Source organism: Sus scrofa, chromosome 9 (assembly GCF_000003025.6).
Source record: "Sus scrofa isolate TJ Tabasco breed Duroc chromosome 9, Sscrofa11.1, whole genome shotgun sequence".
Taxonomy (NCBI): domain Eukaryota; kingdom Metazoa; phylum Chordata; class Mammalia; order Artiodactyla; family Suidae; genus Sus; species Sus scrofa.
In genome coordinates, this window is record NC_010451.4 from 39,499,841 (window position 1) to 39,526,600 (window position 26,760).

General features: G+C 42.4%; 2 protein-coding genes across 8 annotated transcripts in view; both read right to left on the minus strand.

The window, feature by feature from the left end:
* Positions 1-18,933, minus strand: part of PPP2R1B (protein phosphatase 2 scaffold subunit Abeta) — a 39,734-nt gene extending 20,801 nt beyond the window's left edge. For 2 of the 5 annotated variants that reach the window (XM_005667316.3, XM_021062773.1), the window contains exons 1-11: positions 17,498-17,665; positions 16,569-16,659; positions 15,806-15,906; positions 12,316-12,548; positions 11,904-12,051; positions 5,958-6,113; positions 5,153-5,267; positions 4,524-4,594; positions 4,050-4,184; positions 2,995-3,168; positions 150-210 (exon numbers count right to left, since the gene is read on the minus strand). In XM_005667316.3, the coding sequence (XP_005667373.1) occupies positions 150-210; positions 2,995-3,168; positions 4,050-4,184; positions 4,524-4,594; positions 5,153-5,267; positions 5,958-6,113; positions 11,904-12,051; positions 12,316-12,548; positions 15,806-15,906; positions 16,569-16,659; positions 17,498-17,611 (1,399 nt within the window). In that variant the 5' untranslated portion in view covers positions 17,612-17,665. Of the gene's footprint in view, positions 1-149; positions 211-2,994; positions 3,169-4,049; positions 4,185-4,523; positions 4,595-5,152; positions 5,268-5,957; positions 6,114-11,903; positions 12,052-12,315; positions 12,549-15,805; positions 15,907-16,568; positions 16,660-17,497 lie in introns of all 5 variants that reach the window. The other 3 variants (XR_002335629.1, XM_013979368.2, XM_003357285.4) reach the window with 3 other exon arrangements.
* Positions 19,377-26,760, minus strand: part of ALG9 (ALG9, alpha-1,2-mannosyltransferase) — a 100,882-nt gene continuing 93,498 nt past the window's right edge. For 2 of the 3 annotated variants that reach the window (XR_002346926.1, XM_021102094.1), the window contains one exon: positions 22,601-23,030. The gene's annotated coding sequence lies outside the window, so the exon portion shown is untranslated. Of the gene's footprint in view, positions 19,579-22,600; positions 23,031-26,760 lie in introns of those variants that run through there. The other variant, XR_002346925.1, reaches the window with a different exon arrangement.

Below are 26,760 nucleotides of genomic sequence, written 5' to 3' on the forward strand. Positions count from 1 at the left end.
TGGGTTGAAGGATCTGGTGTGGCCACAGCTGCAGCTCAGATTCAATCCCTGGCCCAGGAACTTCCATATGCTGCAAGTACAGCCAAAAAATTTTAAAAATAATAAAATAAAAACAAAGACATAGGCCTTCCATTAACTTATTTACTTACCATGGTCCACAAGCCAGGCCATACATAAAGAATTCAGCTTTTCATCAAAGAACTCCACACCCTACAGATAGAAAAGACTCCATTAAAACATGGCTCCAAAGTTTAGAAATCAAGATGGTCAATTTACATTACACCAAAGTGACCTGAAAGCTTAAATACTTATTTCCAAATAAGCTAAATTCATGGACCAGCCAGAAAAGGATGCTGTGGGATTTGATCTACAAATTGTGTATCTATCTTACTGAATAGAAATCATAAAGAAAAGCATGAGTGAGATAGCCCAGGCACCTTTAAGTGAGCTCATTAGAGTGACCTGGAGCTACATTCAACACTGCAGATGAGCAGAGGAATGCAGCATGAACAGTCTGCTGAACAATCCCCCAAATATTTGTAAAAATGAATGACCAGGAAAATACCAGTCAACATATTACTGATTCTCAAATTGTCCCCTTTGTAGTCAATATCACAATAAATCCTTAAGAATAAAGAATCTGACATCAAAAAAAAGGCTTATCCCCAATTAAAGAAAGTACTCTGGGATCCACGGGAGAAAGCAGAGAAGGAATAATGCAGGCACAAGGGTACAGGGGAAGTGATCCCAGCAGGTGGAACCATCCTAGTCTTCCCCACCTCTGCTGTCCCCATCAATGGAGGCCACACCAGCACAGGCTGTGGACAAGCTCCCAGAGCTGAGTTACACAGACCCGGAACCACAGGAATTGACACCCTATGGAAGAAAGCTGTGATACTATCTTCAGCAAACCAGTGACCAACTGCTGTCTTCCACACTGGAGAGGTGATTCAGGACAGTCATCAACGAAGAACAAAAGATGACCCTCAGTACTTGGAAGTGACAAAGGAAAAAAAAGTGACAAGATATTGTGCCTGACCCCATTAGCTATACAGGTATCCCCTGCTTTTCAAAAGTTCACTTTACGTCCCTTCACTTTCATGAAAGAACTGTAAAACAGTACGTGTCTTTGCTAAACAAGAGAAAGCTGAAGAGAATTTTTTTTTTTTATGAAAAAAGGGGGAAACAGCGTTCAGCATTTGTTTTGCAGTGAGCGAGCTGAGAGGCAGCATGCATCCCAGCAGCAAGAAGGGCAACATCAAGCTCCTTCCCCAAGAACTACACTCAGCATCAGGCCACAGCTGCTTGGAACTATGAGCATCTGCACTTTATCTTGATTTATTTCATGTATCTGTTAGCAAGATGTGTCCTGAGGTAACCGCTTCTTTGCTTTACACCATTTGGGGTCACAAAAGCTTTCTTAGGCATGCTCTCCTTTCAGACAGTGGGGGAAACCTGTATACTGCTATCTTTGTCATTTTAAAGAATGGGACACTTCCAATTATGATGTCACAAGACGAATTTCATAAACAAGTATCCCAAAATAACAATCCAAATTCAGTGGTCCCAAGTAAAGAAAAAATCCCATATGCTATGATATAAAAGGAATGGAAAGAGGGGTGAAAGGGGGAAACAAACTGCAGAAATGTTGGCTGTAAACTGACATATTATGAGCATTCTCAAAAAATATTCGGGTATTCATTTACTCAACAATCAACAAATCAAATGCCTAATTAATGCCAGACACTACTGTAGGCACAGGAAATAAAACACTAAACATAGTCCCTGCCCTAAAAGATATCAGCTATCTTCTCAACTAGATTTTAACAGTCAGTTAAAATATACTATAATAAGGGCAACCAACATGGTGAGGGCATATCAAATTTAGAACTGACTAGTGCACCTACCACTAAAGAAAGGAAAGGACGTGGCTATAAAACTTAGTATTGCTGGAGTTCCCGCTATGGCGCAAGGGGATCGGTGGCATCTTGGTAGCACTGGGACACAGGTTCGATCCATGGCCAACACAGTGGGTTAAGGATCCGGCATTGCCATAGCTGTGGCTTAGGTCACAGCTGCAGCTCGAATCTGATCTCTGGCCTGGGAACTCCATATGCCATGGGGTGGCCAAAAAATATAAATAAGTAAATAAAACTCAGCAATGAAATCTTAATTAACATGGTATCAGTAAAACTATCTATGACTCTCAAACAGTAACAGACAATGTGATCACGTGGACTTTGGCTAAAATACTAGCATTACAAACTTCAACATCCTTTTATTTTTTTTTTTATCTTTTTCTAGGGCCGCACCCGCGGCATATGGAAGTTCCCAGGCTAGGGGTCGAAACAGAGCTGTAGCTGCCAGCCACAGCAACATGGGAACCTAGCTGCGTCTGCAACCTACACCACAGCTCACGGCACCACCGGATACTTAACCCACTGAACAAGGCCGGGGATCGAACCCACAACCTCATGGTTCCTAGTCGGATTCACTAACCACTGTGCCACCATGGGAACTCCCCAACATCCTTTTCTATACAGACAGCCCTCTACTCGCTTTAACCAGAATGCAGGAAAAGTAGTAACCAGAGACATTTTGCTCAGAATACAGGCAAACAGGAAAACTTTCCTGAGCAAAAATCAAAACAGACTTATCTTGAAATCACTCTACTTTCTTCTCAGTTAAATATTCCTTAAATCAGAACCATTAAATATCACAAAATCTATGTTACATATACCAAGAAATTAATTATATTCTTCCATGGCTTTGCTTCCAGGTGGTGGTGAGGTGAAATGTGTTTCTATAATACTTTTGTGTCAGAAGTTAATGCACTTATGAAAATAAACACCATCCTACAGGCAACTAATAGAGACCATACTCTCACACATCTAAATGAACATAACCACCTCAGCTACCTGGGCCTCCTACTTGCCATGGTTAACCTGCTCCACCATCTGATGCTGCCCTTCAGTTCACGGAGTCCATACTCACCAGCTGGCCCGCCAGCAGCGGCATATACTCAATGATGGCCAGCCGGACCCTCCATTTGGCATCTTCAGCCAGCTCCACGATGGCAGGAAGGAGTGACTGGGAGAGCTGCCGGATTCCAATCACTTCATTCACACAATCCAAATTGGAGATGATATTCAAACGAACTTCAGGACACTGCAAGGATACAAGCCTCAAAATAGCACTCATAAAGATCAAAGTTCTACTGTCACGATGAGGTAAAAACTGCTAAATAGGAGTTTCCTGGTGGCACAACAGGTTAAGGATCCTACATTGTCGCTGCTGTGGCATGGGGTTGATCCCTGACTAGAAACTTCACATGCTGTGGCCCAAAAAAAAATTTTTTTTAAGTAAAAGTAAAAAAGAAAGTATTGACTCAGGTGAAAAAAAAGTATCGTCTTGGAAGAAATACTTAATACTGAGTATACAAATAATTCAAATCACATAATTTAACTCAGACAGAAATTTCAATGAAAAGTCTATGGAAAGATAAACCGTATAGGTTCTGGAATCAAATTACATGTATTCAATTTCCTTATCTGCCATTGCTAAGACCTTGGATAGGTTATTTTACCTGCGCCTTATGGATGAAGAGGTTCATCTATAAAATGGGAATAACAGTAAGACCTACCTCATCAGATTGTTGTGAGAATAACAGTAAAAAAAAAAAAAAAAATTACATGCAAAACATTTACAATCATGCTTGGCACATGGTGTTAATAAATGTTACCCCTATAATTTTGATATTATTATTTTTAAATTTAAATGAAAAGACACTTTTCAAACAAAGATAGATTAAAGAGAAAACAACTAGTGAATATAAGCAGGAATTAGGCAGAGAAAATGGATAGACATTTTTAAAATCTGTATCAATGGCTCTTTGTTCCCATTTTCTGGGGACTGGTAACCCCATGTCCAAACATTGTTACTGCTTTAAAATAAGTTACTTTTGGAGTTCTATTTTAGTGAGACCCCAAACAAAAACCAAACCAAATCACTGACTATCAAAGGACCACAGAATTTATAGCCAGACTTACCTCATCCTTTAACTGAGCTAGAAAAAGAGGTAGAAGGTGTTCAATGGTATTCTCTTTGCCCAAAATGGTAGACAATCCCATAATTACAGAAGCTAGAGCCGATTTGACATGTTGATTTGTATCGGATACTAATTCCTAAAATAAAATAAAAAATAAAAACCTTTTTTCTTGCAAGACAACAGAAACTTGCATACCATTTCCTAAGAAATTTTAAAAGACAGCACAATTTGAGTACTGATTCGTTGATAAGGTTCCCTCAGACCATCTGTCAGATAATAAAAACCTATGCACCAAAGAGCATGTTACAATTACAAAGCACGAAGAAATGACAGGTAACATGTCCCACATTAACGTATCTGTCCCATTCATCCCTTGTCCACATTTAAACTCATAGAGGTGTAAGGAAAAATGAACAAAAACTGAGATAAGGTTTACCTTCATATAGGGCAAAGTGAAACTCAAAGTTAGGTTTACCTTTATACAGGGCAGAATTTGATTCATAATTATGGTCTCTCTACCTTCAACGGGCAAGTTCTCACAAAGTTCTAAAAAAGATAAACAGAAAAAAATAATGCTTACATAGAGCCATTTACAAAGAGCCAAATGAAGAAATTTAACCAGGTTTATCAATAGTTTTAAGTTAAATCAAATCAGACATTTTAGCAATAGCTCCAAGGAGGAAAAATGGCTTATTTTAAATGCACTTTTATGGAGTTCCCCTGCAGTGCAGTGGTTAAGGATCCAGCATTGTAAGGGCAGTGGCCTGAGTTGCTACTGTGAAGTGAGTTCAATCCCTGGCCTGGGAACTTTCACATGTCCTATATATATATGCACTTTTTGGTCAACCTATATGCCACTGTGCACCACACCAACCCAACCTGGAAATGCCTTTTTATTTTTTTTACAGAAACAGGATAAAACAGCTCTTTGGTTTTAAATACAAGGGGAGTAGCTTTATATAACAGTGTAACATTTTAACACATTAAAATCATCTCTATTTATTTGAAAACATAATCTAGAACAAAAAACATGCAAAATTCACCGACACAACAAAATGCACTGGAGTGAATGACCCGCACTACTACATAAACGGATGCCTTAACCTTTTACTTTGTGGGCAGCAGCTGCTCGGACTTCAGCTTCACAGTCTTTAAGTAGGTTCTGAAAGGCGGGGATGAGGTCATTCAGGGTGATTTTAGGACCCACAGCTCTCTGGAGCTATGAAAGAATTTGCACAGGTTTTAATGTATAGTAAACACAAAACTAACACAAACACACAAAACAGTGCAATCTTCAAGTACAGACAGACCCCAGCTTAGGATCATTCAACTTAACGATGTTTCAACTTTATGATGGTGTGAAAGCAATACACATTTGGTAGAAACCAAACTTCGGATTTTGAGTTTTGATCTTTTCTCGGGCTAGTAATAGGCAGTACGATCCTCTAGAGATGCTAGGCAGAGGGAGGGAGCCACAGCACCCAGTCACACAATCATGAGGGGAAATGAACACAAGGAGAAACAATACACTTATAACCATACTGTTTTTCACTTTCAGTACAGTATTGAATAAATTACATGAGATAGTCATACTTTATTACAAAATATGCTTTGTGTTAGATGACCCTGCCCAACTGTAGGATAACATAAGTGTTCCGAGCATGTTTAAGGCGGGCAAGTCTAAGCTATGATGTTCAGTAAGTTAGGTGTATTAAGAGTACTTTGAACTTACAACGGATTTTATTGAGATACCGCATCATGAGTCGAGGAAAATCTATATCTATTTTTGCCACAAGCATTTCCAAGTTGGAAACATTTGGTACAATAACAAATCTGGGTTTCTGGGGTTTTTTTTTTTGTTTTCTGGGGTTTTTTTAGTACTTAAAAAATGTCAGTGCAATAATCTTACCTCTGAAAATTTGTCAGCTACCATATAGCGAACTCGCCAAGATTTATCTTCCGCGGCTTGTCGAAGTGTAGGCATCACCAAAGCCTCAAGGTCATCCTGAGACAGTAACTGGGCGATACTGACACAAGCTTCCACGGCTAGGAGGCGCACTGAATCCTAATGAACAAAACGTTAGACAATATTTACTGAGAGCCATGTGGCAGTATATGTGGTGAGTAGCAGTGCGTGGTTGTCCTTTTAAAAACAAACACAAAACAGCCACAGGTGTTCCCATGTGGCTCAGCAGGTTAAGGATCCAGCATTCATTGTCACTACTGTGGCTCGGGTCATTGCTATGGCTCGAATTTGATCCCTAGCCTGGGAACTTCCAAATGCTGCAGGCACAAACAAAAAGTAAAAAAAACAACAACAACAAAAAAAAGACAACCACACTATATGCAGCTCATGTCTTTTTTTTGGGGGGGGGGGTCTTTTTAGGGCCACACCTGTGGCATATGGAAGCTCCCAGCTAGGGATCAAATCAGAGCTGCAGCTGCCAGCCTACACCACAGCCACAGCAAGGCCAGATCCAAACCGCATCTGTGACCTACACCATAGCTCACAGGACCGCTGGATCCACCAAACAAGGCGAGGGATCCAACCCGTGTCGTCATGGAGGATAGTCTGGTTCGTTACCACTGAGCTACGACTGGAACTCCGAAGCTCATGTTTTTATGTCTTGAAACAGCTCCTCCTTTTGCCTAGAGTGGCAGGCATGTCGAAGTCATAAAGGAAGAAATGTCTGTTTTATGAGTGAACAGCCAAGTAAGGACGTCAGAGTGCAGGATTTTTATCAAGAAAAATGCAAAAATTAAGCGAAGAGAGAATATTTTAATGATGTTTCTAAATCTTCATTATAAGTGGAGGTGGAGTTCCCACTGTGGCACAATAGGATCACAGAGTCTCTGCAGCACTGGGACGTAGGTTCAATCCCTGGCACAGTGGGTTGGGGAATCAGCATTGCTGCAACTGTGGCATGGGTTGCAACTGTGGCTCAGATTGGATCCCTGGCCCAGGAACTCCATGTGCCTCAGAGTGGCCAAAAAAGAAAAAGTTAAAAAAAAAAAGAAGTTAAAAAAGTTTTAAGTTCCCATCATGACTCAGCGGAAACGAATCTGACTAGCATCCATGAAGATGCAGGTTTGATCTCTGGCCTCACCCTGCGGGTTAAGGATTCGGTGTTGCCATGAGCTGTGGTTGTAGGTCACAGACGCGGCTCGTATCTGATCTGACATTGTGGCTGTGCTGTAGGCCAGCGGCTACAGCTCCAATTCAACCCCTAACCTGGGAACCTCCATATTTCGCGGGTGTGGCCCTAAGAAGACAAAAAAAAAAAAAAAAAAAGTTGAGGGATATAAAAATGAAAACTATGTTTGTACAAGTTGTTTACAGGCGATCAGAACAGAGACAGAGAATGGGTAAGGGAATCACTTAGGAAGCTCAGCTTTCAATAGACAGTTTAGGGTGGCAGTAGTAGGAGTTCAGGCATGAGACTTGGAAAGAAATACATAGGAAAATTGGGAGTTCCCGTCATGGCTCAGTGGTTAACGAATCTGACTAGGAACCAGGAGGTTGTGGGTTCTACCCCTGGCCTGGCTCAGTGGGTTAAGGATCCAGTGTTGTCATGAGCTGTGATGTAAGTAGCAGATGTGGCTCAGATCCCGAGTTGCTGTGCCTGTGGCACAGGCCGCCAGCTATAGCTCTGATTAGACCCCTAGCCTGGGAACCTCCATGTGCTGGGGTGTGGCCCTAGAAAAGACAAAAAAAAAAAGGGAAAATAAATTGTAAATTTTTTAAAAACAATTAAATGTAATGTTGATAACAAAGGACAGAGTAACTTTGCAGTAGCCAAGCCTAGAAAAACCTGGCAGAAAAAATTAGAAAGAAATGGGATTAATAAACCCAATTTTCCAAATATAAACTGCCAAGAATCAATGTAGTACCTTCGCGTCCTTTGCACAAGTGGAAATACGTAATTAGACAAATTAAAGAAAAATTTAGAATTGAGACTAGATTTGGGAATCATAAATATATTAGTAGGAACCGAAAAGTATGTGAACATATAAGCACCCAGAAGAATCAGGACAAAAATTTTAAGAGTTTGTACATGTATATACACACACATATATTATATACATATAACATTTTTAAGTGTGTATATATATATATGCACATGCATATATACACGAGATGTATCAGTAGTGTCTCCAACTTTCCAAAACACTGAATTTTTAAAATTATAGATCAACAGCATGCCCAAGATACTACTCTATCTAAATAAAAGGCTAAAAGAGGCAGAACTAGGTTCTTGGTAGTGGCTACACAGCTGTTTTCAGATTCTAAAAATGCTGCTGAACAAAAGGACTACTACCATCTGCGGAAATACACACTAATCAATATTAATTCAATTACTTCTTTTCCAAAACTCTTGATTTCTTCCCTGTATCTGCTACTCCTCCCAGAATCTTCTCCACTTCAACAGTGACACCACCAGCCACCCAGCTGCTTAAGCCAAAAATCAAAGAGATCTTCATTCCTCTTCCTTTCATCTAATTCAACCAAAGTTCTACTGCCTAGCTCCAAACCTACATCGAGATTCTCTCCACCTTCCCCACACCACCCTGGTTCACTACTGCCTCCTGCCCAGCTTATGACAAAAGCCTCCTAACTGGTCTCCCTATTTCTACTTTCATCCTCACCTTACAATTTAGTTTCCACCCAGAAGCCAGAAAGATCTTTTTAAAATGTAAATTATATCAAATCACACCCCTGCTTGCAATCTTGGTGTATTCTTATTGTACCTAGAAAAGAAACCCTGAGCTCTACACCCTGGCTTGATGGTCCTCCACAACCTGGCCCCTGCTCATCTCCTCCAGACTCATCTCCTATCAGAGTCCCTTTCACCTACTCTTTTCCAACCTCAGGGCCTTTACACTAAGTGTCCCCTTCATGGAATTCTTTTCCTGGAGCTCTGACACTCTAGGAAAGGGCATGGCTGGCATTTTTCTCTCATGTCTCGGTTTATGCCACCTCTTCAGTCCTCCTCTGACCAGCCTGCCTAGAGGAGTGCCCTATAGTCACCCGCCACCACCACATCACCCTACTCTATTTTCATCACAGCATTTATCCCAAATATTGTTTATCTGTTTATTATCTGTTTTCCTTCATTAAAATGGAAACTCTATGACAGCACGGTCACTGTCCCCTTGTTTAACATGGCAAACCAGCACCGGAACAGCGCCTGAGATGCAAAAGGGCCTCCACACTTTTCTCAATGAAAGAACAAGGCAAGAGCAGCAAGGCTATCAGCAGTCGATGAATAATTAAACACACATATTTTACAACTAAGCGTAATATTTTCTTGAGCATCCATTGCTGCTAATACCACACCTAGACATTACATGCCTCTTGATGAAAAGTAACCTCCACCTATGAAGTGATTTTACTGCCTCCAAGATATCAAACCTAACTCTCACCAAGGCTCTATATCAGCACTGGGGTAAATACTGGCCAAATCTGGAAAGCAAGTAGTTTGTAAATAAAGTTTTACTGGAACAACACACGCCCATTAGATCACATGTTCTAGTGTGCTACAACAGCACAGTTTTGTAGTTACAACAGAGACCGCCTGGTCCACAAAGTTTAAAATATTTACTATCCGGCCCTTTACAGACAAAGTTCACAAACCCTGACTCTAGATTCAACTACCTATTTGTAGGACATACAGGGGACAAAAGTTTGAAAACACTGAATTAAACATTGCCTTTCCATGGGAAAGGCAATCAACAAAACCCAAATGAGGATTCTAAACCTGTGCTGTCCAATGTAACTACCACTACTGCCCCCTACTTCTGAGCATCTAAAATGCCGCCAGTGCCACATGTTCAAATCATAATTATTTTGGATATATTGGGTTAAATGAAACATATTATTAAAATCGATTTCACCTGTTTTTTACTTTTTATTTATATACTTATTTACAGTGCTTTTTTTTTTTTCTTTTAGGCCTGCAACCGTGGCATATGGAAGTTCCCAGGCTAGGGGTCAGATCAGAGCGTCAGCTGCTGGCCTACACCAAAGCCACAGTCATACAAGATCCGAGCCATATCTGTGATCTACACCACAACTCACAGCAATGCCAGATCCTTAACCCACTGAACGAGGTCAGGGATCAAACTCACATCCTCGTGGATCCTAGTCAGGCTTGTTACTGCTGAGCCACGACAGAAACTGTTTTTTACTTTTTAAAATGTGGCTGTAAAAGACTTAAAATTAACGAGTAGCATTATACTATATTTTTATATTCTATTATATTTCTATTGGGCGGGGCTGTTTAAATTAAACTGTATGAGTAATAAAAATGCAAAGAGAAGTAAGGAGGTGGTTACCCCCAAAGTCAAGATAAAGTGTTAGTCTTAAGGGAGTGGGGAGGGGGGCTGTGTTTGGGAGGGAGCCCATGCTGGGCTTCTGGGTAGTGGTTGTCAAAGTTCTGTTTCTTTCATAGATGACAGTTGCAAGATGACATTAACTTGTATTAATTCATTAAGATGCACATTCATTTTGTGCTATTTTCTATATATCATTTTAATACATTTTAAAAATTATTTTGAAACTAAGATTTGTAGACCTAGAACCTGAAGATGAGACTCATCTGTCTTAATCTGGTGCTTTTGGCAGGACTAGGCAAATTAAAAACCCCAAAGGCTTATTCTAGAGACCAGGAACCCTGAGGGCTGATTCTCCAAAGCACCATACAGAGAAGCCATACAGCTTAGCTGTGAAGGCCATGAATTCTGAAGCCAACTGCCTAGACCTAAATCCCCACTCTAACACTGCTGACTATGCACACTTCAGCAAGTTACCTCAATTTCCTGTGCCTGTTTCCTAATATGTAAAAACGGAGTATCTACCTCCTGGGGCTGTTGCAAGGACTGAATTACCTCACATCTGTAAACCACTTCTAACAGGTTGAGAAAGATGTATTCAGGTTCTTGGTGTATCATTACTGCTATTTCTACAGCAATGAGATCCAGATCCTTGGATTTATAACGTCAATGGTGCAAAAGTCAACCCAAATACTCATCAGAGGATGCAGAGAGTCAAAGTGCTTTCCCAATACCAGCTATATTTATTATCTGAAATTCCGGGAAACACTACTCTCCCACGAAAACCCAGCCTGCAATGCCCAAAGGCATACTACCCTTTAATGCAGCTTAGGTTTTCCTAATTATGGCTCCCATTTCCTCTTTGACATCCCCTCCCCTTCTTTTTTTTTTTTTTTTTTTTTTGGCCACATCTCCACATGTGGAAGCTTCTGGGCCAGGGATAAAACCCACACACGTCACAGCAGTGACCCAAGCTACTGCAGCAACAATGCTGGATCTTTAATCTGCTATGCCACAAGGGAACACCACCTCCTTTTAACAGCTGCTAATATGAAAGAAAACTGTGGTCTGATTAAGACAGTATTATAAGGACACAGGTGGGTCATATTAAACTTTATCTATGGTAGAATTAAGTATTGATTTTGCAAAAAGGATCCTAACAAGAAAACCAAAACGCCCAAAGAAATTGTTAAAATGTTAGAAGAGCACATCTGTTGTACTTTTTTGCTTTTTATTTTTTTTGGCCTTTTGTCTTTTAGGGCTGAACCTGCGGCATATGGACGTTCCCAGGCTAGGGGTCCAATCAGAACTGTAGCAGCTGGCCTATGCCAGAGCCACAGCAACACAGGATCTGAGCCACATCTGCAACCTACACAACAGCTCATGGCAACACTGGATCCTTAACCCACTGAATGAGGCCAGGGATCAAACCTGTATTCTCATGGATGCTAGTCGGGTTCACTAACCACTGAACCATGACAGGAGCTCCTATTGCTCTTTTAATTACTAAGAGTTAACCTACCTGTTCATCTGAAGCTAGATTAGTGAACAATGGCACAATTTCACTTTTCACACTGTCCAACTCCAAAACTTTCGCGAATTCACCCAATTTGGAAGCAGCAGCACGTCGTACCATTGGTGTATCATCTGAGCATAAGGAACGGAAGTGCCTGCAGCAAATAAAATAATGAAGGTATTTCCTGTCAAATGCCACTGATCCCCTAACACAGAGAGAAATTTTAGTCTTCTCTTACAAACATCAGGGATTAGGCCTCTACTCATAGAAGTAAAGAAAAACCCACTGGTACAAACAAAAAGTGATGTCATCAATCCATCTACCCTGATATCAGCCACACACTGTTAACAGGGTGCTATGGAACTTGTCAGCTATGAGCTCCCAATAGCCCCAAGTAACAAAAAACACCATATCTTACTGTCTAATTTCTGCTTTGACAGCATTGGAAGCCCTGGGATAGCAAACGCTGAACAAACCACATGCAGATGTGCGAGAAGTGAACCAATCCCCACTCGCCAGGCGTTTCACCAGAGGTACAAAGTGAGCTTCCAGAGCGACAGGAGTGTGCTCCTGGGAGATCTGCCGCAGGGACTCCACGGCTTTGTCCCGAACCACAGTTTCTTCCACGGTCGCCAGACTTTCCAGAGGAGGCTGAATAGACCAAAACGAAAAACCAGAGAAGAAAACGTATTAAATCAGGTTAGGTACAGATTATCAGCTTTAAAGTGACTGAAGGGAGGTGGTACATGTAACCAGAATGTTAGCTACATCACACCAAATGGTTACTTTCAGTTCACACAGTGATAACATATGGTGTGTCCAACCTGAAGACACGACTTCTGTAGGACAGCCAAGATCTCGTGTCCCAGATGGCAATTCCCAGATGGTGTCTACAAATGACACAGTGGAAGAAACTTGACACAATATTAATGTTACTGTGAGCTGAATCATTAGATTTAAAAGATACGTATCCAAATTCAGACAGGATCGTGTATACTTCCCCAAGAGTAAGTGCAAAACCATGACCCACACTGGGCACCACAATCACATGATGACATCTCGCCAGGACACTGCGCCCACAGCTTTGGAGTATGACTCCACCATTCCTGGAGGCGGAAGCTACCCTTGTCCACCAGCTCCACACAATCAACTTATCCAAGCTATAAAGGGCTGAGTACAAAATCACTTTTTTCAGAATATATTCAGAATCTTTTCATGAGCTAGACAGAGTGGGAGTTGCTGAAAGAACAATTAAATGAAGAGTACAGAGACAGCAGGAAACCTTGCTTGCAGCTTTAGAAATGAAAGAGACCAAAGGGGTGGTCTGGACTAGGATCAGAGAGTGAATGACCTGGTCCAGTGAAAAGCAACAGCAGGCTGGTTCTCTGAACCTTTGCCTTTCTGGGTTTGCACTTGGTACAGGTAGATTCCACATTCGCCACAAGGTGCAAATGTTAAAGACAAAACCCACACGTAGAACTGACCAAGAGAGTGAAACAGAAGTATGAGCCAAATGAAAGAAGCACGAATAATAATATATTTCAAAAATTATGTGACACACAGAGGTAGAAAGTAGTCAGCTTTCCTAAGAGGTATTTCAGAAGCCCTTTGAAAAGACATTGCTTGCTTACTTGCAAACGCCTATCATGATCTCTCCCCTGCCTTCTCTGACCTCCTCTCATGCAATACCATTGGATAATCTCTATCACTACATCAGGATAAGGGCAAGCTCCTGAGAATCACATGCAAGTTTTGTTTCTTGATTTGAATTCTATTTCCCCATGCCTTTTTCCTATGGCCCCCAATCACCCACCATTTCCACCTACTCCAGCACCAACACTTCATATTCCCACAACCCAAGTGGTTCCATGCTTCCAAGGCTCTTAAACTCCATCTTTTGAAATGATAATTATTGTTGTATTCTAGCACAGAGGACAGAGAAGAAACAAGGACCCAATCTCCTTGCTCTAGTGGGGTTTACATTCTAATGAAGGAAGAAAAATCAAGAAAAATAATGATAGGAGTTCCCATCATGGCGCAGTGGGTAACGAATCCGACTAGGAACCATGGGGTTGTGGGTTCGATCCCTGGCCTTGCTCAGTGGGTTAAGGATCCGGCACTGCCATGAGCTGTGGTGTAGGTCACAGATGCGGCTCAGATGTGGCATTCCTGTGGCTGTGGTGTAAGCCAGCGGCTACAGCTCCAATTTGACCCCTAGCCTGGGAACCTCCATATGCCATGGGAAGCAGCCCTAGAAAAGGGGAGGAAAAAAAGACCAAAAAAAAAAAAAAAAAGAAAAAGAAAGAAAAAGAATTATATGGTATTGGAGTTACCTGTAAAGAAACAGAAGAGGATGATATGATAAGGGGTGACCGGGAGGCAATTTCAGGTTAAGTGGTCAGGAAAGGCCTCTCTGAGATGCATTAAAATTGATATCTGAAAGACTAGGAGCCAGCCACAGGAAGCTCAAAGGAATATTTTACTAGAGAGAACACCTACAGCAAAAATATTAAAGTAATAAACTTGGTTTATTCCAAGAACAGAAAGCAGACCATTGTGAATGGAATGAGGATATCTAGAGGAAACATGATATAAGCTCATAGAGGCAAATTTTGTAAGCTAAGGTACAAGTTAAGACAGAAATTTGGACTTTCTGAAAACCATGGCAGGAAGTGAGTGATCCACCTGCTAGGTGAAGAGTGCACTGTAGTGATGGATGGGAGGCATGAGTGGAAGGCAACTAGTTAGAGAGTTACTGCAGTAACCTAGAGGAAAGATGATGTCGTCTGGAAAGATTAGAGGAATGATGAGCTAGGCAGTGGTAGGGATGGAGGAAAATGGATTGATACGTAATACATATAGAATCTACAGGAGTTACTAATGGATTTAGATGTGGGAAATGAGAGAGAGAGAATTCAAGAATGTCTTCTAGGCTTTAGTTTGTCCAACTAGGTAGATGGTGATGCCATTTACTGCCATGAGGCAACAATTAGGAGGCATATTGGGGGAGAAAACTGAGTTCTGTTTTAGATAAATTAAATTGGAAATGTCTATTTGACATCCAGCTGGAGAAGTCATACACAGATATATAAGGAGATAAACATAGATCTATATCTGTCTTTCTCTATGTCTATCTGGAGTTCCATGGAGAGGTCAGAGGCAGAGACAAAACCCACAAGAGTCAGCAATATAATACAGAAAACAATTAAGCACTGACATATAGATCCCTAGCCTGTCCAACTGTCAAATTCCTAGACATCCTTCAAAACCTAATTCAGACATTCTCTCCCAAAAGGTCTTCCCTGATCACCCCCGGTTAATCCCTTTCTCTTTTCTATTACTTGGGTACCTTGTATGTGTTTCAAATTTTTCCATCTAATACCGCACAGTAATTATTTGTTGACACATAAGGACAGAGACTTCTTTCCATTCAGCGTTCTTCTTTACCATTTAATGCTATAACTTCAGTGCCTGATATGATAGGTTCTCAACTGTCAACTACATTAAACTGAACTCATCAAATTCACAGTTAAGTCAGAAGCAAAAGTTACGCTTACAGTTAAGGACAAAACTAATGAATGTTTCCAAAGCCATAATATTACTAGATGAGAATTAAGATTTCTAATATCAGGGAGAAAAAAACATAAACAAAAACAATCAAATTCTTTTTCTCCCAATCTCTAATAACAAATAAGTCTAGAGGCAGAAAAGAGGAAGAAGTTCTTATATTCATAGTCAGAAAAAAATAAGAGTTAACTGAATCCAAAGTGCCTACATAACTGGCTCTCAATAGCTAACACTGACTATCCATAAAAAGATCTGCATAAAAAATGTTGCAGTGTGCCTATCGCCAATGTATCATTTATACTGCAAAAGTTCTAGAAAGGCAGTAGACAGAATATACTCACCAGCAAACAGTGGGCAAAGTCAGGACCTCCGACCAGGCCAGTGAAATTTCCCAGCTGCTCAGCAAGAGCTAAGAGTACTTCATCTTCATCATAAATTGTATCTAGAAATGACAACAACCCAGTACCCATCAACAAGGAGATCTAGTTCAATTGGACACTCACACAAAACTAGGAATAGACTCAACATGTAACTAGATGGTCCTGTCACAATCCTGACAGCCTTTTTTCCTTCTCAGTCAAGAGTCTTCATGGATCTATTTTACAGGATAAGAAGTTCATAATCCAATAACAATTACTTTCTATGAACTAAAAGTTAATGTCTGAATATGTCTGGCCACAACATTACAATATGCTCTGTCCTGTTTCTTCTGCATTGAAAGCATCAGGCTCAGTTTAGTACTTACTAATGATGTGAGTAACAAATTCTTTAAAAAACAGTGAACGTTTTGGAGTTCCCATCATGGCACAGGGGAAACGAATCCGACTAGGAACCATGATGCTGCAAGTTCGATCCCTGGCCTGGCTCAGCGGGTTAAGGATCTGGCTTTGCTGCGAGCTGTGGTGCAGACTGCAGATGTGGCTGGGATCTGGCATTGCTGTGGTATAGGCTGGCAGCTACAGCTCCGAATAGACCCCTAGTCTGGGAACCTCCATGTGCCACGGGTGCATCCCTAAAAAGACAAAAGACAAAAAAAAAAAGTGAAAGTTTTGAAAGCCACTAGAAAATAGAAATGCCCATGCCTTTCTTCAAAGAGTCACATACCTGTAAGGAATGGCAGCAGTTCAGTTCGCGTTCTTTCTACTCCAAGTGCTAGAGCAATTGTTGATAATTTCTTAATACTGTTGAGACGGAGCTTTAAAAAAGAAAGGAGAAGCAGGTGTGATATTGAGCAAAAGACAATAATTGCAAACAGGTGAGTTATGACATACAGGTGAGAATGAAGACTTCAATTTAGGTTTTTATTCTAAGAACCTCAAAACAGTGGAACAAGCCTTCATTAGGCAAAGGACAACTTCTCAGAAGAAACACTCTGTGAGGCCCATTAAAGAATAAAAGAAAACACAATATCCAGAAAAGTGAGACGATTTTACAAAGAACTTCGGCAGTAATGAAGCAGGTGAAACGGTTGAGTACAACCCCTGCCTTTTCAAAGAAAAGTTCCACCTGAGTTGACACATCGCCTCCTTTAGTTAGTTAGCGATCCCACCTAATCTCTACCCTACACGCCCAGCCGGTTTCCAGCAAGCCCCAAGAAAGTCATACATTCAGCTGCACTTATCAGGACGCCTTGGCATCCCTGCAGCCCGCTGAGGCCCCTCGCACCCCGCGCCTCCCTCCTCCCACTCGCTCGGCTACAGGGCCAGCCGGCCCCGGGGCTGGATGCGGCGTTCCCAGCGCCCGGCCCGGAAGGGGCGCCCCGGCGAGAAGCCGGTCCTCCCACAACCGCTCCCAACCGGGTGCGACGCCGGGCCGACGCCTCGGCGGGTCGGGAAAAGGTGCTGGAGAGATTCCCAGCCCGTCGGGTCGAGCCACAAGAGCCCCTCAGGGATCTTTCTCCTCCTCCCCGTCAAGTTTCTGCGCCGAGTCCCAGCTTTCAATCCCGGGCCTCCCCAACCACAGGGCCTGCCTTACCCCTTCCCTACCCCGCGCCCGGCCGGGCCCACGTCCGCTCCCCGGCCCGACTCGAGTACCTGCACGTCCTCATTGCGGAGCTCGTCGATTAAAACAGCGATCGGGTATAGTGAATCGTCTCCATCTCCACCCGCGGCCACCGGGCCGGTCCCGGGGGCCGCCGCGCCCGCCATGTTCTTTCTCCTCCGGCTGGTCGCCGCCGCCCGCTTCGCGCCCAAGCCCCGCCCCGCGACAAGGGCCCGCCCCGCAACCAGGCCCCGCCCTGCGCCCGGAGAGGCGGGGCTAAGGCCCGAGCTCCAGCTCCGCCCAGGTGGGGCAACTGAGTTCCACCTGGGCTGGTGGAGGCTCCATCCTGGCCCCCGTGGCTGGAGCCGTATGCCTGAATTCCAGAAGATAGGTGGGCTGAGAAAGCGAAAGGGGCCCCCGTGTCCTTTCCGCAGTCGAAAGAAACAGGGGCAGGGATTCATCCTGCTCGCAGTGGTCTGAAGGCGTCAGGGACCTACCAACGTGATCTGTGCTGTGCCCTCTTGGGACTAAGGCGGACCAAAGAGGATGCCCAAATCCAGGAGGAAGAAATATTTGGCGCCTCCCCTGACTTCATCCTGGCCCCGAGCCACTTGAGTCTCCAGCCCTAATTTCCCCACTATCCTCAAGCTTCCACAAAACCCCTCCACCTCTTCCTTTGGCCTGTGAGCCAGAATTGTATCTGGCTCCTGCTCCGTAAGACAAATAACGCGGGCGGTGAGAGAAAATGAACAGTGCTATCCAAACTCCCCAGTCAATATTTTTTCCACTTTCTCCATGCAAGCTGTTGAAAACATGCTGCTCTCTTGTTTTTGTGTTTCTTTTCAGTTTGGTACTGGAATGGTGCCTTCTGTTGTATTTTCTTCCTCCCATTTTTTAGGTCTTTAGCATGCTAGAAGTACAACAATCAAGCAAAACTAGGACAAGCTTTAATCCTTCCATATTGGGTGGACTGGCTACTTTGCTTGAACAAGAGAGGCTAAATTGACCTCTCTAGAACTCCAAGAGTCCTCAAAGGCAGCAGTGGGAGGAGGTGAGGATATGGGAGTTCTTACAAAACAGCGGGAAGTTTCCATTTACCCTTGTTCTGGCAGCATGGAATAACTAGAATGTTCCTGTCTTTTTTTGTTTTGGACAATAATTTAAGCAGCTTAGAGTCTAGCTACCTATGGTGATCATAAGCTGAAATGGTATTTCTATGTGTTTAATTAAAAAACTAAAATTATCAATAAATGTAATTGAGGAGACCTTTTTTTTTAAATATGGGGTTGGTGGAAGGAAACACAGTAGACAGGCTTTTGATGGTAGTGAAAGTTTGGGAACGAACAGATATCGGAACAATAATTATCAAATTAGGTTTGGGGATGTATTTTCTAGGGTTTTAATTTTGTTTTCATTTTGATAATTATTTTTAGATTCGCATAACTGGTCTGGATTCTTTGGATAACTACTTTACAACCCAGTGTTGCCACGTGATTTCAGTAACTACATTTGCATGTGTGTTTCAGTAATGCTTTTATTGTTCTGAGACCAGGAGAAAAGAACAGAAGCAGACTTAAAATGAAAATGGTGTTTTCATGCACAAAATGAAAACCAAGTCACATCATAGGACTGTATTGTCACAATAGTTCTAACAAAAAGTGCTGGGAAAATTGAGATATCATAGGTCACTTGGGGGCATAGGTATGTTGAACTCAAAAGAAGCTGAGCTTTCACAGGCAGTACCATAATCATAATACAAGGGATAATTTAGCCTTGGCAAAATACATCATTTGCCATTTTAAATTACAATAATATTAACATAAATAACACTAGTTTTACAGTTTCATTTGTATTTAATTTTTAAATCTATTTTGGTTTTTTAGTCATAGAAGAACTATAAGTAAAAATAGTTTACTTTATATTTGTAAATTTAAGTAATAGTGTAACAAAAAAATTTAAACTGAGAGTTTTCGATAATTTTTTTCTTTAAAAATGGATCCAAATACTACTCAAGTTTGAGAAACTGAAGGTTAAGAGGTTTTTTGAGTTAGTACTTTACCAGTTAGAAGATCAGAGGGGGTTCCTATTGGCATGGGGAAGAGAAATCTGTTCCTTTATAGTTCAGGTAACAAGTCTTCAGAAATGATAAAGGAAGCAAGCGCAGAAGGAAGCACATTAAGTCCATTAAGTCAGCTCCACACATATCATCATCTAGATACTAGCTCAAGCCTAGACAAGCGTCAATATGCTAAACAAAAATTAGCACACTGATTGATGCTAAGCTATTTTGTTTAAAACTCAAATATGCTTTGCTTACCCAAGCCCAGTGAACTGGAACCTATGGAATAACTATGATTAAATATGAAATCACAAGCTGAGAAAATAGGCCCCAGAAAATTGCCTGGTTTGAGAGTCATCAATTCTGGACTTCAATTCCCATCTCTGTCTCTGACTCACCTCTCCCTATGCCTCAACCTTACCTCCCACTCCACCCACCCCCCAATAAAATGGTGCTAACCACCTCTGATTCTCTCTGTAGTTGTGGTGATGATGTGAGAATAAAACAGGTAGTAAACATGGAGATGCTAATAATCCTTCAATAAAGAAAGTGATTAAAACAGACTGCAGCTGAAAAAGGCTATTTCAAAACTGGGCCAAATGGAAACTAGAACTAAATCTAAGACAGTCTTTTGGGAAGTGTGGTCCAGTGACTGTCTGAATCATCTAAAATGCTTGTAACAAATTCAGATTCTGGAGTTCCATTGTGGCTCAGCGGGTTAAGAACCCAACATAGTGTCCATAAGGATGTGGGTTCGATCTCTGTCCTCACTCAGTGGGTTAAGGATCTGGTGGTGCCACAAGCTGCAGTGTAGGTCACGGACACAGCTCAGACCTAATATTGCTGTGGCTGTGGCATAGGCCAGTTGCTGCAGCTCTGATTTGACCCCCTAGTGGGAACCTCCATATGCTGCAGGTGCAGCTGTTAAAAAAAAAAAAAAAAAAATGCAGAGTCTGGAGTTCCCTGGTGGCACAGTGGGTTAAGGATCCTGTGCTGTTCCTGCTGTGGCTCAGGTCAAGGCTGTGGTGCAGGTTGGATCCCTGACCCAGGAACTTCTGCAAGCTGTGGGCATGGCCAAGAAAAAAGCAGTTTTTTGGGAGTTCCCTGGTAGTCTAGTGGTTAGTATCCTGCACTTTCACCACTGCTGCCTGGGTTCAATCCCTGGTCAGGGAACCAAGATCCCACAACAAGCCACTGCATGTCACGGCCAGAAAAAAAAAAAAAAAGAAAGAAAAGAAAAAAAAAAGCAGACTGCTGGCCTCCACTCTGGATCTACTGAGTCAGAATCTCTGAGAATGGACACATTTTAGCATGCACCCCTGGTGATTCTAATGTGCACTGATGTTTGAAAGTCATTGCATGGCAACAAACAAGCATCTTCTCAGGGAGAGTTTGAAAAGAACATTTGGAGGCCACCCTGTCCAGCAAAATGATAAAATGATGGCTATAACTGCTTGTCAACCAATGCTTCTGTTCCTATTGGTTGTGGGTTTTGCTAGTTTAAAAGGATCTCTCTTTTGCAGGATTGCTGGCAGCTAGCAAAGCACTGCAAATACAGTCATGTGGCCAGAGCTGTTTCCATATCCCCCAGCCCCTCTGCCACTCCCTCTGGTCTCCTTTCCAGGGCCCCCACACACCACAAGGAACACGACCAGGGAGCTCCACCGGCAGCCGCTGAGATTAGGCTGAGGATTTAAGGCTACCCTCAGGAAGCAATGTGACATGCTCAGCACAAGAGCACTGAGTTCCAACACCCACATACAGTTCACTCATCCCGAGAATCAAAGGAAGGCAAGGTTAGACTCGCAGTTCCTGTCAGATGAAGCGTGGAGCAGAATCTGGAGCAGCCCAGGCAGATACAGGATCCACAGCTCTGGGTGTCCCAACAGAAGAGGGTCAGGCCTGAGGAAGTCTGAATGACACTCTTCCTCACAGAGCTTTGCAAATAAACACTGCTTCACGGGCTGATCTGCTCCACAGAGTCGCCCTCCCACCCCGGAGAGAGGAGGCTGAGTGCGGGGAAAAAGAACTGAGTGCCTATAGGTGGTTCCCTCAGGGCAGACTCAGAATTGTCATCTCCTTGAAAAGGACATCGAGAAAGTGGCAGCAGGTCACACACAGAAAACCTGAGGCACATACAGGCCTTTTCTAACTCTCTTCATCTAACCAGGTGACCCTGGGAAACTGATTCCCAAGTCTGTACTTAATTCACGGCAGAGTAGTAATTATCACCAGAGCATTAATGATGTTTTGAATTTATACTTATACAAAGAATGTCTTCATTCTGTGGGACACAAATATTTTTCCTTCCACTCTCCCTCAATATTTTCACCTTCTTTCTCTTCTCTGCTTTGCGGCAAAATTTTATTTTTTTTTAATTTTTATTTTTTTTTTCTAGGGCCACATCCATGGATATGGAGGTTCCCAGGCTGGAGGTCTAATCGGAGCTGTTGCTGTTGGCCTACACCACAGCCACAGCAATGCAGGATCCTTAACCCACTGAGCAAGGCCAGGGATTGAACCCACAACCTCATGGTTCCTAGTCAGATTCATTTCCACTGCTCCAACGGGAACTCCGGTGACAAAACTGTAATCCCATTATCATGACTGGGAATACTTCTGCAGAAGAAGCTGCAGAGGTCATCATCAGGGGGTTTCACTGCTTCATCCCCTCCCTCCACGCCACAGCTTCTCACTGCAGGTGAAAAAGGTGTTTGATTTCCAGAGCAAAACTTTGCTTGAATTCTTGGGAAGAACAAATCAAAGAAATGAGACAGTTCTGATTCAGGACAGCATATACAGTGGTTAAGAGAGCATATAGTGGGAGTTCCTGCTGTGGCTCAGTGGGTTAAGAACCTGACTAGTATCCATGAGGATGTGGTTTTGATTCCTGGCTTTGCTCAGTGGGTTAAGAATCCCCTATTGACACAAGCTGCAGCATAGGTTGCAGATGCAGCTTGGATCTGGCGTGGCTGTGGCTGTGGCGTAGGCTGGCAGCTACAGCTCCGGTATGACCTTTAGCCTGGGAACTTCCATTTTAAAAAAAGAGAGAGAGAGAGAGAGCATACAGTGGAGTCAGGAAGACCTAGACTGACCTTCTGGCTCTACCTATTACTAATTGTGTAACTTTGGGCAAATCACTTTTCCTCTCTTAATCGTGGTTTCTTCTGTAAAGTGGGGCTTACCTCTCATGGTTAAGATAAAGTAATTTGTTAAATTATTATTGAATTAAATAATTTGGTGCTTAGATTAGTGCCTGACGAGAATAAGCCCTCAAATATTAGCCCTTAGTAGGTATTACCTACTACAGAAGTAGAAGCAGGTAAGAAAACATTCCAATCCACTGTGCTTCGGCAACAAGGACCAGCTGATGGTGATGAAAGGATGTTGAAACCTACATGATTTAGAGTCAATAGACCTGACTCCAGGCCTTCCAGAAAGCTTTCTCATTGGGAAGTTAGGGGCGAATCTTACCTTACTTGTATCCCAGGGTTGTTGTGAGGCTTAAGATCCATACTGTAAAGTACCTTGTAAGTGAAGGCAGGACACAAGTGTTAGAAATTATGTTTTTTGATTTCCAGGGGCTCACTGAATCACTGAATCTGGGGCCAGGCCAAATACAAGAAGAGAACATCTGGAGACCTAAGTTCAAGGTCTGCCCTCGATTCCCCAAGAACACCAGTCAGAATTAGTACTTTCCCTGACCACCTGGGTAGAGTTAAGCTACAACAAACCTGGAGATCAAGCTGGCGTGGTGACCTTTCTCAAAAGTGTTAGGCCTTTGAGTCCTATTATGACAATCTGAAGACAATATAACAATCTTAGGACAGACCCCTGGTTACCTTGTCAGATGCTATTCAGAGCCCAACCAAAAAACCCTTTGTTAGTGTTAAGTGAAAAAGCAAGTTACACTGTGTTACTGAAATGATGGCACACAATGTAATTAAAGCTGAAAATGTTCACAAATACTAGAACACTCCCAAATAGTTACTATTAAAATATCTTAAGATTTTTTTAAAAAAGCAAGTGCCAGAATTAGTGCATATAGTATCCTACTGTTTGCATAAAAGAGAATGCACAGATACGCGCCTGTAGAAGCATTAAAAATTTTTCTAGGACACACATGACTCATCACATTGGTTGATTATGGGTACCTGAGAAATGGAAATGGAAGGGGGATTTTTTTTTTTTTTTTTTTTTTTTTTTTTGCCACTTCTTGGGCCGCTCCTGCGGCATATGAAAGTTCCCAGGCTAGGGGTCTAATCGGAGCTGAAGCTGCTGGCCTACACCAGGGCCACAGCAATGCGGGATCCGAGCCGCGTCTGCAACCTACACCACAGCCCACGGCAACGCCGGATCGTCAACCCACTGAGCAAGGGCAGGGACCGAACCCGAAACCTCATGGTTCCTAGTCGGATTCGTTAACCACTGTGCCACTACAGGAACTCCCAGATTTTTTTCAATGTACAGTAATTCGTTTATCTGTTTGTTGTTGGTTTTGTTTGTTTTTTTCTTTTTTGCTATTTACTAAACTCCAGATTTTACTACAATTTCATCCATTTTTTCTGCTAGTGTCTTTTTTCTATCTAAGGACTCAATCCAGGCTACCACATTGCATTTAGGCTTTTTGAAATTCTGAACCATAAAAATCATTACATATGCAAACCAACCAACCTTCTGGCTCCTGGTTACCACACTGCAGACTGGATTCTGCCTCCCTGTGGCTGGTTTCCCCCATGACATCCGTACATGTGTATTAATAGTCCGCTTCTGCCAGTTATTCCCTGTCTAGCCCTGCTGTGTCCACAGGGTCCAGATTCCCTTCCTCTCCCTTATTTTTTTTTCAGGGTTGTCTTTATTTTTTTAATTTTTATTTTTTTATGGCCACTCCCATAGCATATGGAAGTTCCTGAGCCAGGGGTCAAATCCAAGCCACGGTTGTCACCTATGCCACAGATGTGGCAATTCCAGATCCTTAACCTACTGTACTGGGCTAAGATCGAACCTGCAACTCAGCAGTGACCTGAGCTGCTGCAGTGGGATTTCCTCTCCCTTATTTTTGTAATCCCTTATTACTATATCATGCACTACATCCAGCCAACAAAAGTAGCTTTCAGCATCAGTCCCCAGACTCTAATCAGATAGAGAGAGGTTTGATTTAGAAAAAGTAAGAATACTTAAAATATTCCTCATCCCCTAAAAGCTTTTGCCTGCGGTATCCACTGAAGATGGTATTCTTTCTCATAGTTCTTCCTGATCTGCCCAGCAAAACTGTTAGGAAAAAGGTCACAGGAGTAAGAAAGAACCCGTGCCAACACCCCTGGACGACTCACTCATATCAAGCAGAAATTCAGCTGGGGCTGTTAGCAGAAAGTGGAATTTCCACTGACTTCTAGGACTTGAGGAAATCAGTTCCTTGTCTAATCTAGCTGTGTGATTAAAATTAGCTGAAAACTTGCAGTGTTCTAGAAAAGCCCCTATAAAGATTGAAAGTATTGTCTACTCTGTCTTACCAGGACAACTTCTATGCTGTGATTACTAGAGGCAGAATAACAAGGTGGTAGAAAGAAAGAAAGAAAGAAAGAAGAAAGAAAGAAAGAAAGAAACAACTTTTAACTAGATCCTGTTCTTCGCCTATCTAATAATTCCAGGCACCTAAATATAATGTCCAAAAAAGAGGTCATGAAAAGGGTCTGAAAGATCATGTTTAAGAGAGAGGGTTTGATGAGTTCCTGCTGTGGCTCAACGGGTTAAGGACCTGAACTAGTCTCCGTGAGGATGCAGGTTTGATCCCTGGCCTTGTTCAGTGGGTTAAGGATCCAGCATTGCTGCAAGCCAGGGCATAGGTTGCAGATGTGGCTCCCATCTGGTGTTGCCATGACTGTGGTATAGGCCTCAGCTGCAGCTCCGATTGGACCACACCAGGAACTTTCATATGCTGCAGGTGTAGCCATCAAAAGAAAACAAGCCAAAAGAGAGAGAGAAAGGGTCTGGGGCCAAACCAGACAAACCAGACAGATTGTTTGGGTTTGAATCCCAGGTCTGCAAATTTCTGCCCAGGTGATCTGGGGCAAGACATTTACTATCTCTAAGTACCAGTTTCTCCATCTTTTTTATTGCCGGGGGTGGCGGGGGGGGGGGGGGGAGGTGGCCACACCTATGGCATACAGAAGTGCTCAGGCCAGGGATCCAACCTGCACCACAGCAGTGACTCGAGCCACAGCAATGACAAAGCCAGGTGCTTAACTCCCTGAGCCAGAAGGGAACTCCCCAGTTTCCCCATCTTTAAAAAGAGGATTAAAAAAAAATAAAAAAATAAAGAGGATAATAGTTATTGAGCTCATAAGGTTGTAAGGATTATGTGAGAAAAAAGCAACAGAAACATTATTGACATAGAGTAAACACTTAAAAAATGTTAACTATTATTCATATTATTTCTCCACTGAGTAAATCTGATGATCTAAGGATTTAAAAAAACATAAAAGAAAAACAAGAAAGTCCCCACCCAAACCCTCATATAGTTCTAAGACTGAGTTCAGGGATGGGAATCTATGTTTGTGTGTTATACACACACACAAAAAAATCTTTTTATCAAAGAGCTGAATTTGTTCCTAAAGGCCTAAATCTACCTAAGTGGAAACACTTTTAAATGCAAATTATACTTCCTTCTGGAAATGTTTGCTTTTCACCCCATGACCTACACAAGAGGAGCAATCAAAGGTATTCTAAGGCCTTTTGCTTTAGGGTCTCAGCCCCTGCTACCTTGAGCTCCTGTGCTGTGGATAATGTGTTGGCATCTGACAGAGGGGAGAACCCTCAACATTCTACGTCCTTTGAGTTGCTTTTGTATCAATAAGTTAGTGGAGGAGTTCCCGTCGTGGCGCAGCGGAAATGAACCCGACTAGGAACCATGAGGTTGTGGGTTTGATCTCTGGTCTCGCTCAGTGGGTTAAGGATCTGGCGTTGCCATGAGCCGTGGTGTAGGTCGAAGATGCAGCTCAGATCCCGAGTTGCTGTGGCTGTGTGTAGGCTGGCAGTTGTAGCTACGATTAGACCCCTAGCTGGAGAACCTCCATATACCACAGGTGTGGCCCCAAAAAGCAAAAATAAAAATTAAAAAATTAAAAAAATAAGCTAGTGGAGGCAAAATTAAGAGTTTTTTGCTCATGCTTCAAAACTTGAAAATGGGTCAATGGCTGGTAATTAGCTCTAAAAGTAGCTGCTTCCCCCTCTTGACCAAACATGTATCTTTTGTTA